This window comes from Xyrauchen texanus, chromosome 33 (assembly GCF_025860055.1).
Source record: "Xyrauchen texanus isolate HMW12.3.18 chromosome 33, RBS_HiC_50CHRs, whole genome shotgun sequence".
In the NCBI taxonomy this organism is placed as follows: domain Eukaryota; kingdom Metazoa; phylum Chordata; class Actinopteri; order Cypriniformes; family Catostomidae; genus Xyrauchen; species Xyrauchen texanus.
The window spans coordinates 30,679,197-30,695,814 of record NC_068308.1 but is presented as its reverse complement, the minus strand read 5'-3'; the positions used below and the strand labels follow the sequence as shown (position 1 = coordinate 30,695,814).

General features: G+C 38.7%; 1 protein-coding gene across 1 annotated transcript in view; it reads left to right on the top strand.

The window, feature by feature from the left end:
* The window catches only part of bahcc1b (BAH domain and coiled-coil containing 1b), a 120,709-nt gene extending 105,841 nt beyond the window's left edge, over positions 1–14,868 (top strand). Inside the window, exons 20-30 of the mRNA XM_052102799.1 lie at positions 26–237; positions 447–524; positions 2,243–2,384; positions 2,528–2,645; positions 2,844–2,919; positions 7,539–7,647; positions 9,215–9,322; positions 9,452–9,601; positions 10,639–11,855; positions 11,957–12,193; positions 12,302–14,868. Coding sequence (XP_051958759.1) covers positions 26–237; positions 447–524; positions 2,243–2,384; positions 2,528–2,645; positions 2,844–2,919; positions 7,539–7,647; positions 9,215–9,322; positions 9,452–9,601; positions 10,639–11,855; positions 11,957–12,193; positions 12,302–12,511 — 2,657 coding nt within the window. The 3' untranslated portion in view covers positions 12,512–14,868. The remainder of the gene's footprint in view (positions 1–25; positions 238–446; positions 525–2,242; positions 2,385–2,527; positions 2,646–2,843; positions 2,920–7,538; positions 7,648–9,214; positions 9,323–9,451; positions 9,602–10,638; positions 11,856–11,956; positions 12,194–12,301) is intronic.
* Positions 14,869–16,618: the final 1,750 nt, after the last annotated feature.

Sequence of the window (16,618 nt, the reverse complement as noted above, 5' to 3'; positions counted from 1 at the left end):
TAATAATGTTTTTTCCCATATCCAGAAGAGATTAGGATGAGAAGGAAGGCCCCCTGTAGGCCAGCCTTGGTCAGTGCTGACAATAACCATTCAGAACTGGAGGAGGGAAGGAGATTGACTGGCCCCAAGTGGAAAGAGGGGTCAAGGGAGAACACATTTGACAACACTAGGCTCCTCAAGACCTCATCCAATCCACGAGAGAGGTCCAACAGGAAGACTGCAGTGCTTCTCGGCAAGGTGTCTACAGTTGCCTCAAAAATTATTTGGACATTTTAGGTCACGCCCAAAAATATCTGAATATTATTGCATTGGATACAAAATATCCAGCCAAACAAACAAATGATGCTAGACCTTACTTTTATTTAACCAGCTGGCCTTAAGGTCATTTTAGAGGATTAAATATATTTGGTCTAACGGTGCTAACGTGTTAACTTTGATTGTTTCAGAGGAAGAGTTGTTGGTTAGAAACACTATCATCTCAGTATGATGACATCACTTGGAGTAGAAGAAACAGAAATAAGCAGGTATGGAATGATAGACTCCAGTGTTTCTCCATTTGAGATACTCATATTACATTAATTCTAATACATTTTAGTTTGAAACTGCATTGATTTTTTCTCACATACATTAGTGGTAGACTGATATATTGATTGTACCTGTTAATCTGTGCTGATAGTTACATTTTGAAACTATAGTTTATCTGCAAAAATGTATGCCGAGAATTTCCAATAGTTTTTTTTATTCCTAATTTTTTTATTCCTCAACAATAAAATAGGCTATAAAGAAAACACACACAATTTGTTAAATACTTTCATATGGAACATTGTAACGGAGCCAAGTCAGTATAATTTATTTTAATAAAATGCCCTGGTGTATTTCGGGCTTGTTTACAGTTAAAAGTCACATGTTATGCACCAATAATGTTTTTTTATTTTCTGATTATTATTGGAATTTTGGTTGCACAATAAACTGCTTTTGGGATTATATATTTTTTCCTCTTTTAGCCTCAATGCCTGTTCATGTCATAGTAAGGAAAGACTTTAAAAACTATTGGCCGATTAATCAGTTATCGATTCGCAAAATCCACTATCAGTCAACCTCTAGTTTACACCTCTCATCCACACTGGAATGGCTTGGCACTGGAATGGTTTTCAACCAAATATATATTACGTGTGGACGTGGCCTCATGTATTAGTCTCTAAATGTTATTCTGAACTATTAAGGACAACTTGAAATGGCAACCCAGTTTACGTCCTTAAATTGGATATTCAACAAGAAAAAGTTTAGTCCAGTAATTAATTGGATTGTGCAAAATTGGCATTATGTACCAGAGTGGTATAGCCAGGAGGTTGGAATGGAGGGGTTGAAAAGTAAGAAATTGGTGACATCATTAGAAAAGGAAAACCATGCCACCATGACAGTAGAAAAAGTTATTACATTTTGATTATGAAGAAAAACAAATATTTTTCCTTTCTAATCATTTTCACCAATGAGTTGCTCACAATAAGACCAGGAACATGGTTTAGGAAAGTAAATAGGGTCATTTTGATTTCATGTTTACCTTAAGGCTACAGCAGCACATAGCGAATTAGCCTCTGGTGGCTGAGATCTATATGCTTTGCCCTATTGGCACCCATAAAAACTCATCCCACTGAGAGGGATTATGCAATCTTGCGTGGTTTATCATGTCAGGGGCTCACGTAAATCTGCTCACCATAAAGATAAGATGGGATCCGCCTGCTAATTCACAGGCTGAATCATGCATTGTCTAAATAAAGCAGTCAATAGTTTTGAAAGGATTTACACCACAGGCGTCAAGGCTGTCACCGTCGGCCCTTTGTGAGGTCATCATCGAGGCATGCGAGAGGGGACTTTGCCTGCCTAATCAGAGGGTGGGGAAAATGTCCTGCTCCGCTCAAAGAATGAGATATGAACAAAGACACACATCACTCTTCACCTGTACCTCACCCTAGGGACACTTGTTAAATGAAAACTGAACAGCATCAACACAAGTGACGAAACCTCTATCACATTAATATATGACAGCTCTTTTGAGCAACATTAGGTACCAAGGGCTGTGCACATGAATGAACCTGTTAAGGTTGGGAGAGGTTATGATATATTTGTATGGGAGTTTGAATGAATGTTGGTGCACTGAATCTCTCTCTCTGGGGCCATTTACGGATGTGCGAGTGTGTGTGTGTTGCTGTATGAGTCTAACACACTGCTTCGTCGCTGCTAGCAGGCAAAGGGCCGCGCAGTCAGTCGTTTGCTCGAGAGCTTTGCTGCAGATGAGGGATTCCGTATGGATGAGGACAGCAGCTTCTCGGAGGGCGAGGAGGAAGAAGAGGACGATCCTGAGTTGGTGGGCAGTGCACTAACTGGTAAGAAATATGCAAACACAAATATACAGCTCATATAATGCTGTTTTGCAAACACCTTTTCATACTATTACATGCAACCACATGCATGTTAAAGGTACAATGGAAGATGTCCTCTTACTTTAATGTGTCTTTGTCACAAACAGCCCTGACCAACTGCACTCTCACCAAAGAAATACTGAGGGATGGACTGAAAGTGTTAATCTCAAAAGAGGACGAGTTACTGTACGCCGCCTGTGTACATACACTGGACCTGCCTGATATGTAAGCCATTAACCCTACATTTTCAACAAAAGAGATAGATAGATAGATAGATAGATAGATAGATAGATAGATAGATAGATAGATAGATAGATAGATAGATACATAGATAGATAGATAGATAGATACATAGCATACATACATACATACTATTCTTTTTCTAGATTAAAACAAATTTCTTCCATCTTTCCTTTCCTTCAGCTATAGTGTTGTCATTGACGGAGAGCGAGGAAACAGGCCCAGGATCTACTCTCTGGAGCAGCTGCTTCAAGAAGCGGTGAGACTCTTTTCAAAAGCTTCTTCAGAGAGCTTGTTCCCCTACAGACTCCCTCCTTCTACCCATACAGGCCTCAGGCTGAACCAGCCTTCTAGGCCACCCTCACACAGACCCTCGTAGGCTCTCATAGACCCCTGGTTCCCCCCAGAGCTCCATCAGTTCAAGGTTGGATCCAGCCCAGCTCTCTGCCTCTCTCTGCTAAAGCAGTTAAGAGCATAGCATCTGGGTGATGTGTGTGTGTAAGTGTGCTCCAATAGGCAGTTACTTAGCCATGAAGCGTGTAAACTGCTTTGATTAGTGTGTGAAGGGCTTCGGTCCAACTTTAACTGTTGAGAGTGAAATTCAGATGTTCTTTATCTATTTGTGCCTTTTATTGCTAATTTTTTATCTCATTGAGTACAAATTCATCAGGAAAGAAGCTTTTCAACATCTGGTTGTGATAAAGGGAGCGTCTGTGTATGAGTCTATGTTTTCCTATGTGTGTGCAAATGGGTAATTGACATGAAATACTTTTGGGAAGTTGACATGTTATAGTACTTAAGCTTAAAAATCTTAAAGATATTAAAGATTATGTTGTTACTATGCAGGCACCTCATATCAATTGAAAGACTACATGGAATATTCATACTTTTAAAAATTGAGTTGTCAAAACCCAACTTGCGGAGGCAAAAAGGTGAATAAAAATGGTCACTGCACCAAATATATAAATTATAAATAAAATTAAAATAGCTAATGGGCATGGCTGTTCACAGAGGATGTGTTCTCAAAAATCCATGAGGTCTGTTAAAGGGATAGTTCACCCAAAAACGAACATTCTCTCATCATTTACTCACCCTCATGCCATCCAAGATGTGTTTGACTTCCTTTCTTCTGCAGAACACAAATTAAGATTTTTAGAAGAATATCAGTAATACAATGGAAGTGAATGGTGACCAGAACTCCAAAAGATGCAAAAAGAAGATAAAGTCAGCATAAAAAAATCAGTTTTGAGTGAAAATATTACTTCATTTTGACAATACATTTTGAAAGCAGTCTCCTTGGCGATCATGATTTCAAGCTTGATTACACTTCCTATAGCGCCATCTAGCGCTCTGCTCATGCATCATGCCTAGAGTCTGCAGTGGCAAGATGTAGAGTGAAAAAGGAGCTACATTTTGGTCTGTTCTCACACAAAACCAACTGGATTGCTTCTGAAGACATGGATTAAATCACTGGAGTCTAATGGATTACTTTTATACTGACTTTATCTCCTTTTTGGAGCTTTTAGAATTCTGGTCACTATTCACTTGCATTGTATGGACCTACATAGCTGAGATATTCTTCTAAAAATCTTTTTTAGTGTTCATCAGAACAAAGGAAGTCATACACATCTTGGATGGCATGAGGGTGAATAAACGATGAGTGAATTAAAATTTTTGGGTGATCTATCACTTTAAATATGTGCATTTAATTGCTAATGTTTAAAACCTTTTTAAAACTATTTTAAAAACCATTTTGCAAATTGTTTTATCTTTGCATGCATTGTTTGTGACCTCACATTAATTAAAAGACTACATGGAATATTTGTACTTTAAACATGTATTTGTCACACTACAGGACCTTTCAAAATGAACTAGTGAAGGAAAAATTTTATTACAATTTTGATCATTTACAACACCTTGAGTATACTCTTTCACGTTATATATTAATTTTCATTTGAACCTTTTTAATGTTCTTGCATTAAAAAACTGTAGAGAGTGAAATCCATGAATTACATTTTTGTCTTTTATTCCTAATATTTAAAGACTTTTTTAACTATTTTAAGCAGCATTTTGCAAATTGTCTCCTTTTCATACATTTAATTTAATTTTAACCTAAAATATTGATTTTGCTAAAAAAAAAAAATAATAGACATGTTTGGGCATTACAAGCTGAAATGATGGCCCTGGTATTCATTACCCATATATGTGATTTTCTATGGCTGAACCTGCATTCTGCTAATACAACCTGGTTGTTTTTTGGTGGTACTCGCTGTTAGCTGCTTCTAATGTAGTCCAGCAGTTTTTAGATTCCTGCATATACAGTTACAGGTTGTGACTGTGTATGACTGTTCCTTATTAGTTCTGCATGCCCCCCGCCCCCCCAGGGTGACGTACAGAAGTGCATGTTTTATCCTTTTTTATTTATTTATCTTCTTATTTAGCAACATCTTTGGAGCTGAACTGTGGGTTACACTTACACGCATAGTTTATCTAAGCCAACGGGGAAAAAGGGAGCTGATTACACACTGTAAACCAACAGCTCTTTGTCGGCATGCATTCATTTGAATACATTACATGCGTTGCTTCTCTCATTCATCTCTCTGTTTCATGGGCTGTGAAAAAAAAGTGTCTCGCTGCCTAGGGACCGCCTATCCAAAGCGCTACCCCCTGTCCCCAGTTTCCCTCAAAGACGCATTAATGAGCTTGCTCAGCACAACTCTTAAATTCAGTACAGTACACAAAACATCTTATGATATTTCTTCTTGATGCAATCCTCAAGCAGCAACACAAAAAGCTCTTGATTGTTCACAAAATGCAAAACAAAGGGCCCCTGCTTAGGAGGAGTTTGTCAATTGTGCCAGTGTTTGGATATGCTTGAATCAAGTTTTGGGAGAGACAAAAATGGGAGGAGAGAGAGAGAGAGAGAGAGAGAGAGAGAGAGAGAGAGAGAGATATGTTCAGTGAAGGCTAGCATAGTAAGTGCTTTGACATCGAATATACACCACGCTCCAACAACTCACCCATAAGGTGAGGACTCACCCATAAGCTTGCAGCATTGTCCCTGCTGGCAACCCTCGTGCTCTTATCCATGAGTGTGTGTGTGTGTGTGTGTGTGTGTGTTGGAACTAGTATGGAATTAATGAGGTAGGAAAACTCAGGTTTAGACACAAACTTAACGACACACTCCCACACACATATATTTTCATGCACAAACAGGTGTTTATGTAATTTCTCCCATCTGATTCCACACCCACATTCTCATTCCTCAATCTCAAATATTTATTTTGATCGTTTTCTCAGACAAACTAAGATTTAAAGTTGACTGCCATTTTTAGCTTGTTTTGTACAGAGGGTGAGAGAACGAAATCAGGATCTTTTAAATGCAACTTTTGTGGTCTGATAAGGCAATGCAAGATGATTTAAACCGTAATGTGTTGTGTATGTAATGTGCTGAAGTGCCGCCTATAGACACTAGAGGTCCCCCGTGCTCACACATCTCTGCCTCAAATGCTGAAGGAGAAGTGCTGTTGTTCACAAAACACAGATGAACGCATTTTTGCTGTAAATTACTACCAAGCAGGGACAAATTGTGATTTCTTTAATTCAGTCAATCGTGCAGCCTTGATGGATATCCCATACCATGTCTCGGAGGACAAAATCTGCAGGTTTCAGAGTGTGTTTTGTATGGGTTTCCCCTTATTATACAGTAAGTGCTACTTTTACTGTCACTGCCACGTTTGTAACATAATTTTTTCCACATTAATGTGAAAATGACAATGAATAATAGTCAAATAATCCATTTTCTCTGGAGTGCCAACCCCTAAAACTAAAACCAGAACTACCTGTGCATTCAACGGTTTGTTTTCATATTCCAGCCAATCAGAATTAGAACAGTCCATGGTATGTATATATATACAGTATATATATATATATATATATATATATATATATATATGTATACACACACACTGTACATTAAAACTTTTCAGAACTGGACCTCAAAACACCCATGTTTAATGAAAGTTACATTTATTATTAATAATCACCAAAAAATATTGTAAATATATTGACTGATTTCCTAAATATGCCCCCTATTTTCAACTGTTTTTATATTGTTTGGGGGAACAGTTAGTTTTGCCACAGAGCTACATTTGGGGAAATCAACCATTGAATGGCATAAATTTAGTTGTCTACCCAGATTAAGCTGTGATAGGAAAAAGAATATTAACACTGGAAAAACCGGCACACGTCCCCTGTAAAAAAAAAAAGTGTAGATCAAATCACATGGGGGCCACTGCCAGACACAAGCATGTCCCCATTCGCCTCCCAATTCGGTGATGTCTCCCTTCTTCTGTCCTGCCTTTTAAATTTCTTATCAGTCGTTTACTTCCAACATCAAAACCTGCATATCCCAGCCAAAAACTGGCTCCCCGTTTGCTGCCTCTGTCAAAAGGGCCGTCTTTACAGGAGACCCGTTTGAACTGGGCCTGAAAGAGCCCTTAGTGCATGTGCTGTGTAGTGGGAGGGAGCTGGCAGCCTCATAAAAAGACCCCCCCACACCCCCCGCTCTTTTATTTAATTGTTCCAAAGCAGACGCCCCATTCACTAATGCTGATTTCCTGTCTTTTTATTCTGGTTCATTTTGAGAACTTGTCTAAGGGAACAAAATCTGAAAAACAGTGTCTCGTGAGACGAGGATACCTGTGGTTGTAATAGCCTTATAGGAAAGCCTCAAAGATATCAATTCTTTTGCAAAGTGGTAGTCTCTTTACATTGTTTTTCACATGTATCTTTTAACTGAACCAACTTGTTATTTGTGATAGGCTGCCTGTCTATGTGATGTGTTGGTTAATTTTTAAAGTCATCCATGTGTTTCAGGTTTTAGATGTACACCCGGAGACGGTGGAAACTCTGACAGCTGGAACAAGAGTGTGCGCCTACTGGAGTGAACGTTCACGCTGTCTGTATCCTGGATATGTCCGTAGAGGTGAGATGTCTTTCTTACACACACACACACACACATACACATAAAGTGCCCATCTATGCACTTAAAACAACTCGCATTAAAAAAAAATTATGTGTTTTTCTTGGTTAATTATTCTCAATAAATTGAGGCTCTGATGTCAACTTATTATTTTCAATAGGTTATTAAAGGAATATTCTGGGTTCAATACAAGTTAAACTCAATTGACAGCATTTATGACAATGATGATTACAACTAAAATTTATTTTCACATGTACCTCCTTTTCTTAAAAAAAAAAAAAAAACAGTAGTCTGGGTTATCTGAGTCACTTACAATGGAAGTCAATGCGGCCAATACGTAAACATTAAAATATTCACTGTTTCAAAAGTATAGTCACAAGACTTAAAAAATATACTTGTTAAGATGATTTTAGTGTTATAAAATCATTTACTAACCTTTTCTGTGTAAAATGATATCCAATTTTTCAACATGACAACATAACATGGTTAACCCAGTAATCCTGCAAAAAAAGTTTTGACAAACTTTAAAGCTCAAATAATACACAGGTTTTAACAGAATAATTAATTTGTGATTTTATAAAATTATAAACTTCACATTTGTGCTTTTATAAAATTATAAGCTTCACATTTCTTCCTTTTAAACCTTTCATATTGGCCCCATTCACTTCCATTGCAAGTGCCTCACTATAACCTAGATTTTTTTTTTGTGCTTTTTCTCCCCAATTTGGAATGTCCAATTCCCAATGCGCTCTAAGTCTTTGTAGTGGCGTAGTGACTTGCCTCAATCTGGGTGGCAGAGGATGAATCTCAGTTGCTTCCGTGTCTGAGACCATCAATCCGTGCAAGTGGCTTGTTGAGCGTGTTACCATGGAGACATAGCGCGTGTGGAAACTTCACACTATTCTCCATGGCATCCACTCACAACTCACCATGTGCCCCACCGAGAGCGAAAACCATAAAATAGCGACCACGAGGAGGTTACCCTATGTGACTCTACCCTCCTTAGCAACCGGGACAATTTGGTTGCTTAGGAGACCTGGCTGGAGTCACTTAGCACGCCCTGGATTTGAACTCGTGACTCCAGAAGTGGTAGTAAGCCTTTTCACTTGCTGAGCTACCCAGGCCCGTGATTTTAGAAAAGGAGGAATCAAATTATTAATTTTTTTGGTGGTAATCAACATTATGCCACAAATGCTGTCTGTTAAGCTTAACTTGTATTTAACCAAGGATATTTCTTTTAAGACACAACTCTTAAAGCTTAAATCTGTTTAATCTGGTTTGCTGGTCTGAGCTGTTTTAAAATGGTCCAGCTGGTCTCCCAGCCTGGCCAAGTTGGTCTACAGTACATATGGTTTAGCTTGTGGACAGCTGGTTTACTGGCCTGATCAACTTTAAAGTGACCAAAACCCCTCTTAAAACAGATATCCAGACCAGCCTGACAAGGTTGGAGGCCAGACCAGCAGTAAAGTTTAGGCTGGTTTTAGCTGTTTCTTCCAACAGAGAATTAAATTGGCCCCAAAATAACTTTAAAGTTGAAATACCTTAGTCATATGTGTTTCATGTGTTCCAGGTGAGGAACAAAAGGAGGGCAGTGTCATGGTGGAGTTTGACGATGGAGACCGGGGATGGATTTCTCTCTCAAGCATTCGACTGCTTCCACCAGGCTACCAAATTCATTGTACGTTTCTACAGAAAAACACAATGAAGCTCTAATCTTTATAAAAAGTCCAATGCTTTGCAATGTAGACATTGTGCTCTGTTTCTGTGCTTTGTATTGAAACCATGTGGCATGGTTGATGTATTATAGGTGCAGAGCCATCACCAGCCCACCTGGTCTCACCTCCCTGCCGCAGAAGGAAGAGCTCTACTCAAGAGAAGATAACTCAGCAGAACGATGTGTCCTTAGAGCGTTCTGCTAATGTGGAGCCCAGAAAGAATGTTGTTAAAGGGAAACCAGGTGCGAGACGACAGCTGTGTCATCCATATTCTCTCTGTTTCCCAAATCCCTCTCACATTGATGTTGCATGTCTTAAACTGAGGTGGTACTGTTGAGGATTCCATCTTAGACCAGCATGAAATTCCAATGCTGGTCTACGCTGGTTTATGATGGTTAATGCTGGTTTGAAGCTGGTCTTAATGGTGGACCAGCATCCAAAAAATATAATATGTTGGAGTCCAGCAATGCTAGTCTTTTCAGCAAGAGCACCATGTAAGATTAAATTATCTCATGATTTGCATATCTATCAGGTGTTCCATTTAACCTGATGTGAATAAACACGCATTGCGCCTCAAACAGACATTGAGAAATACCTATCAAAAAATAATCCAAAACATTAATAATTTAGTCACTAAATCACAAGCTCTGTCAGGGGAACCTGTTGGGTTCCTCAATGTTTTTGCCCCTAAGGATATGCTTCACTACATCTCCCGCTTCCTTTTACTGGAACTGATGCACAGACATTCACAAAAACAATTTATTTAATGTTTGTCAAGAGCCACAGACATCTCACCAGATATCCTTTAAAACTATGGAATAGTTAAGGACAAAGTAAAACATTAACAGAGATTAATTTAGTTAACATTTTCACTTGTTACATTTAATTACTTATAATGTGCAATAAACATATAAACACTGATGAGATCAGTGTTTAGAATGAGATCTATTCGATTAAGCAAATGTTTTTCTGGATGGGGGTAACTGGCGTCAAGGTTGAATGCAACTTAACTATAGAGTCTAACTGTCACAGATCTGACAAAAACCTCAGAACTACCTGTCCTACAACTCCAACTTAGCAGATGTTATCTGCAATAGTACAACACAGAGACGTCATAGCTGTATGTACCAATTTCAGGCATATCGTTTTGTTTCTGTTTTCTCTAAGGGGCTGAAAGTAGTTACGTAGTGAGCAGAGCTTGGAAAATGCAAATGAGTTGACATGATTGATTGGAGGGTTATGTTCTCATAATAATATCTTTGTTTATCGCCCTAACCAGGAAGGCCAAAATCAACCAGTTCATCATCAAAGAACTGTATGTCTGAGAATGTGACAGGGACAGCTTCTCCTCTTCTTAGCTGGCCTGTTGCCACCATGTCCAGAAGGAAACCTTCCATAGATTTCTTCCAATTTAATGGGTCATCTAAGAAAGCGCTGAGGGAAAAGGAGTCAGACATGTTCCCATTATTTAGCTCAACCATTGCCACCCCTGCCAAAGGCATCTTCAGCACTTCCTTTGAGGTAGATTCATTCAGCAGCATTGCAAATGGTTGCACCTCCTTTGGAAATCAGCAGTTGACGACAGGCCTGCCACTTGGTAATAAGGGCACCCCTAGTTTACAGGGTAGAAAGACAGCAAACAGGAAAGAATTTCTGGTGAAACTGGACCATGAAGGTGTAATGTCCCCGAAGACTAAGAATGGAAAAGCATTATTACTCCTTGGAAGTCCAGAGGTGCAGAGTTCTAGAGGTGGGCGAATGGAGAAGGGCTTTGAAGCCAAAGGAATAGGAGAACTGACCTCAACGATGGGCTACTCCCAATCTGTTGTTTTAGTCAAAGATGCCAAAAGGAACACCGGCCATCTTCTTAAAGGTTCATCAGACATGCATAAGCACCCTCAGGGTCTGGGGCTTAGTGAATATGCAGATTATGGGCCTAACTGTCCCAGCGACTGCCTAAGCTCCTATTCAGATATGGATGAAGATGAAGACGAGGAGGAAGATGCCAGAAGAGCAGCAATGCGCACCACTGGACGCTTTCTGTCTCGTCTCTCGGTTTCATCGTCATCCTCCGGTTCCTCAAGTGCGTCTAGTTCAGGCTCGTTGTCCAGCTCCAGCATCTGCTCTTCTGACAATGACTCATCCTACAGTTCAGATGAAGAGGATGCATCGCAACTTCTCCTACAGGGTTGCCTGTCCACTCATCATACATTGCTTCAACAACAGCAACATTCTGAGTCCCATACTGCCGCTCCACGTCACACTTTTGGATCCAAAACCATGAGTATCTCTAATTCAAAGGCTGCAGTCAATAGTAGTACTGGAAAACCTCCAAGAAGAAAGGATATTGACAATAACTCTGCCTCTGTAATACAGTCCAAATCTTCCAAAGACTATCCTAAGAAGCAGAAGATACCATCTTTAGGTGGTCCACCCAAATCGTCCTCATTCATGCCAGGACGGCAGCTGTGGAGGTGGTCTGGGAACCCAACTCAGGTAATTTTCTTCTTTCTTTCTCCTGCCATTATTTTTCCAGTTTAATTCCAAAAATTAAGTAGGATGGAGTCGCATACACAGTTATTTTTTAACATCTTCAGAGACGGGGTTTGAAAGGAAAAGCAAGAAAACTCTTCTACAAGGCCATTGTTCGGGGCAAAGATACAGTCCGAGTTGGTGACTGTGCAGTGTTCCTCTCTGCTGGTCGACCTCACCTGCCCTTCGTCGGTCGCATTGAGAGTCTATGGGAATCGTGGTCCAGCAACATGGTAGTCAAAGTAAAGTGGTTCTACCACCCCGAGGAGACCAAACTTGGCAAAAGGCACCGGGATGGGAAGGTAATCGCCACATTGCATAGCTTCTTAAAAAGTGGGCTGGTTGTTTTGGTTTTGATGAAGTTAGGTTGACTTTGATCAATCTAAACTTTCTTCTGTTTTTTTTCTCAGCATGCCCTGTACCAAAGTTCCCATGAGGATGAAAATGATGTCCAAACCATCTCCCATAAGTGCCAGGTGGTGAGCCGTGCTGAATATGAGCATCTCAGCCGTATCAGGAAACCCAACAGCAACAGTCAGGATCTTTACTACCAGGCTGGAACTTACGATCCCACCAGTGGTCAGCTGGTGACAGCCGAGGGAGAGTCAATCATCTGCTAGTGTTTGGAAATGGCTGGATGCACTACTGAAATCATGATTTCTCTTTGGGAGATTCAAGAAATGGCTGACAATCAGGCCAAGATACAAAACTAGCATGATGCTGGAAGTGACAGCCATGGGTTTCTGCTGAAACTTTCAACTCTACTCTTTGTCACCTGAGTAATAGTACATTATTAAATTAATTGTGGAAGAGAAAACTCATGGTGATCGCTCTATGAAGGCTCCACGTACATAGAATGATTTTGTTTCTATTCGTGAAAATGGTAATCACTGGACTTGTTCAGAGTAGGATATTTAGAAGGCTAACATAGATCAGATGTGTTAAACACTGACTTTATTGTTGGATTTGCAGAGAGATCTTTTGGAAAGATCTTCACTGGTTATACACATCAAACTGATGTCACCGGGACATTTGATATCCCGGCAGGACCAAATAAACTGTTACTATGAGCTGTGGTATGATCTGATTGTTTGTGTGTTTGCTTGAGAGGAGACGAGAATGAGGTGGTACTTCTTTGCTGTATGGAAATATGTGAAAAACCATGTGCGTATGTAGAGATCAGCCACAACAAAACAAACAGAAATGGGCATCAACCTGGAGATTAGAAGGTCTAAATTGTGTTCTTCTAAATTCAATGATGCTCTCACAGGTGTAAAGTCTAATGACCTCTTTTGACAATTCCAGGGATTCTTTTTTATAATTTTATTTTCAATTATTTTTGACGCACAGATAACAAAAAGTCAATATATAAGTAATTCAGTTTATGACCTGATATTTGTGTGTAAACAAACAAAATACAAACATAAAGTAACAAACAAAAGGAATGATTTTTCCAGTTAAGCCATACACTTCTGTACCTCTTGCTTATCTTCTCATTCAGGTCTATATTTGTACAATTGATTTATTTGATGTATGTAAATATATAAATATATAAATTAATATTAAAAACAACAAAATGTATATATAATATAAGAGAGAGCTCTGTTCCTCTAATGCTCTTAATTGTGTTATTTTTTTTAAATGATAAAACTGTTCTGTTTGATTGGGAGGTTTGCTTTGGAGATAGGCTTGATTTAGGAGATCTTAGTTACTGAATACCCTCTTCACTTTTGTATAGGAGGAGGTTTGGGGAGGTTCTATTTGCAGAGCAAACAGTAGAACCGACACCATGCAGTCCAGTCAGCAAAATTGTGATAATGAGGAAACAGGCTGTCTGTGTCCACTTCATAATCATTTGTCTTTCTTTTGCAGTTTGATATGGCTCGAAAGGATTCTTTTTTCAATTGCATTTCATTGTCTCTTTGTGATCTAATCAGAAACAATTTGAACAAATAAAACAAAAAGGACTCATTTGTGCTAAAAAAAATTAAAAAAGAGGCTCTTGTACTTAGTATTCCGTAGTATAAATCTGGCCTCCAAAAGTTCAAACCAAAGTGTAATTACTATACATTAAACTGCAATAAATATGTAGACTTATGAACTACAGTAGGGGCACTTGCAATGTTTTTATTATTTTTTTATTTTTTTGGACTGATGTACTTTAGATGACTGACAACAAATTGTGCAGATAGCTTTCAGGATGCTTTTGTGTTGCCTAAACACCTGAACGTTCTCAGAATGTTTAAGAAATGCTGTAGCAAAGTGTCTGCCAAGAATTCGTGTTTGCAAGGGGTGGAAATGAAAATGCAAATGTGGATAGACACTTCCAGCACTTGAAGCCTCCTGAGGTCCTGTATGTCATGTGATCATGAAGGACAATCATAACCTGTTACAGAGGGCAGTTTAAAACAGATCAAATCTAAAGTATTGCCTCTTGTCACTTTTCTTCCTGTTTTGCCAAAAAAAAAAAAAACATTCTGTTTCTTTTTCCATTGTCAACATTGTACTCTTATTTGTTGAATATGCAAGCCTGTACAGATTGTTCCGTGTTGGAATTGTGAAAAAAAAAAAAATGAATATGCCTTTTAATCCTAAAGGATGACTTACTTTTTTAATGACATTGTTGCTGTTACTCTGCAGAAGCTAAAGCTTTAAGAAATATGATGTGAAAATTAATGTAGTCACTTTCTGGGTCTATAAAAAAAAAAGTTAGAAAAATAAAATTTTTATTTTTGTAAACAAACACTGGATTCAACGCTTGATATGGTGACACTGGCACCACCAGCGTCCCAGGAAGTTGGCCAAGCCTCAAAGGAAATAGAATCATTGTGTAACCTGAATTTGAGACCCACTTGGAACTTGATTTTTACGGTGGATATTCTTTTTAACCTTGTGGAGAATATAACTCTTAAGATATTTCCACTGTTAAAACATGTTATTTATCTTAATTTTATTGCATTCGTGTTGCATTTCATTAAAAAACGAAAATGTATTACCTTGTCTCAATGTATTTTGTTGTAGTTTCATTGATATAAGTATATTGATCTTCGTTGATTGACTTTATTTTATTTATTTATACTTTAGTACAGTTAGTTCCAGATCTGAGTGTCTTTCAATTCTCTCCTCCCTTGCAACCAACATACATCACTTCACTTATTAGTTTGTACTTGTGTATCTTTCAAGGGAGTTTCTCCATGCCTTTTTCACCTTTAGCTTTCTCACAGGGGGTTGTAAAAAAAATTGCAAAAGTTCTTTACAGATGATGCTGAATTTAATTGAAAGTGTTTCTCCTCGGGGGCCTGGGCAGCTCTTCCACCCCTGGAGTCACGAGTTAGAATCCAGGGCATGCTGAGTTACTCCATCCAGGTGTCCTAAGCAACCAAATTGGCCCGGTTGCTATGGAGGGTAGAGTCACATGGGGTAACCTCCTCGTGGTCGCTATAATGTGGTTCTCGCTCTCGGGGGGGTGCGTAGTGAGTTGTGCATGAATGCCCAGGTAACGTGCTCAACAACCCACGTGATAAGATGCACGGATTAACGGTCTGAGACGTGGAGGCAACTGAGATTCGTCCTCCACCGAATCACTATGCCTCAAAGGACTTAGAGTGGATTGGGAATTGGGCATTCCAAATTGGAGATTAAAAAAAAAAATGCTTCTCATGTCTATTCTATTCTAATATGTTTTTTGGTTTTAGTGCAATAACATTTAGTGCCAATTATTTAATTTTGCAAACATCATGTTGTCTTTACAAAATCACACAATATGTGGTAAATGGGTTTTTATATGTGAAATGTATAGCTGTTATAAATATATAACATCATCACATTGGATAAGGAGCAGAACCTAAAAGAATCCTCACAAAATTACTTACAACACAATACATTTTATGTTCAAAAGATAGATTAAGGTCTAAAAAAAAATATTGGTCACAATAGGTGTTTATTGTAGTGAATAGTCATATTGTCTTTAATGTATTTATTATCTGTATACAAACCCAGAAGGCTAATTTGTCATGGGTTTCCTCTGGAATTTCATATTATTATTATTTTTTTTTAATGTTTTTTGTTTGTGAGTAAAAAAATGTTTGTGGTTAACAGTACTTGGAGATTCCTAGATGTTTTGTTCTACAACATAAATTAAACAGTAATACTTCAAACATGAATTTTGAATCTGCCGTGTTTTAAAAAAATGTATGTTGCTACAAGCATGTGAGTGAATGTGCATGACGAAACGGAAAACCTTAGTAGTTCTTATCTAGCAACTTGTTGGCAACATACTTAAAATTGATGTTTGGGGTATGACTGTGTGTAATTTATGTTGTAGAACAAGATGTCAAAGTACCTTAAAATAATGTTAACCATAGACCTTATTTTACTCAGAAATCCAAAACTACTTTTACTTTAGAATCCATTATTAAAAACCAAACAGGTTGTTCCTGGCAAGGTTCTCAACCTTACAGGCTCCTGGGATGGAGGCAGGTTTAGGGCATCTGCTTCCTGCCAGGAACAAACCCAGATGCCTTTTTACAATGGGTTAGGAAAGTCCCGTTGGAAATGGCTAAAAAATACAAATTCTCTTAGGGGTTTTATGACACAGCTCTTTGGCCCTTTTCACAACGTGCGGCAGGGCCTAAGCGTCAGTGAAATGGAAAAATATAAAGACTTTGTATCATGTTTGTGACAGGGCGGAGGGTGGGGCCTTGTCTTGGTGCTACACACCCGGCCCC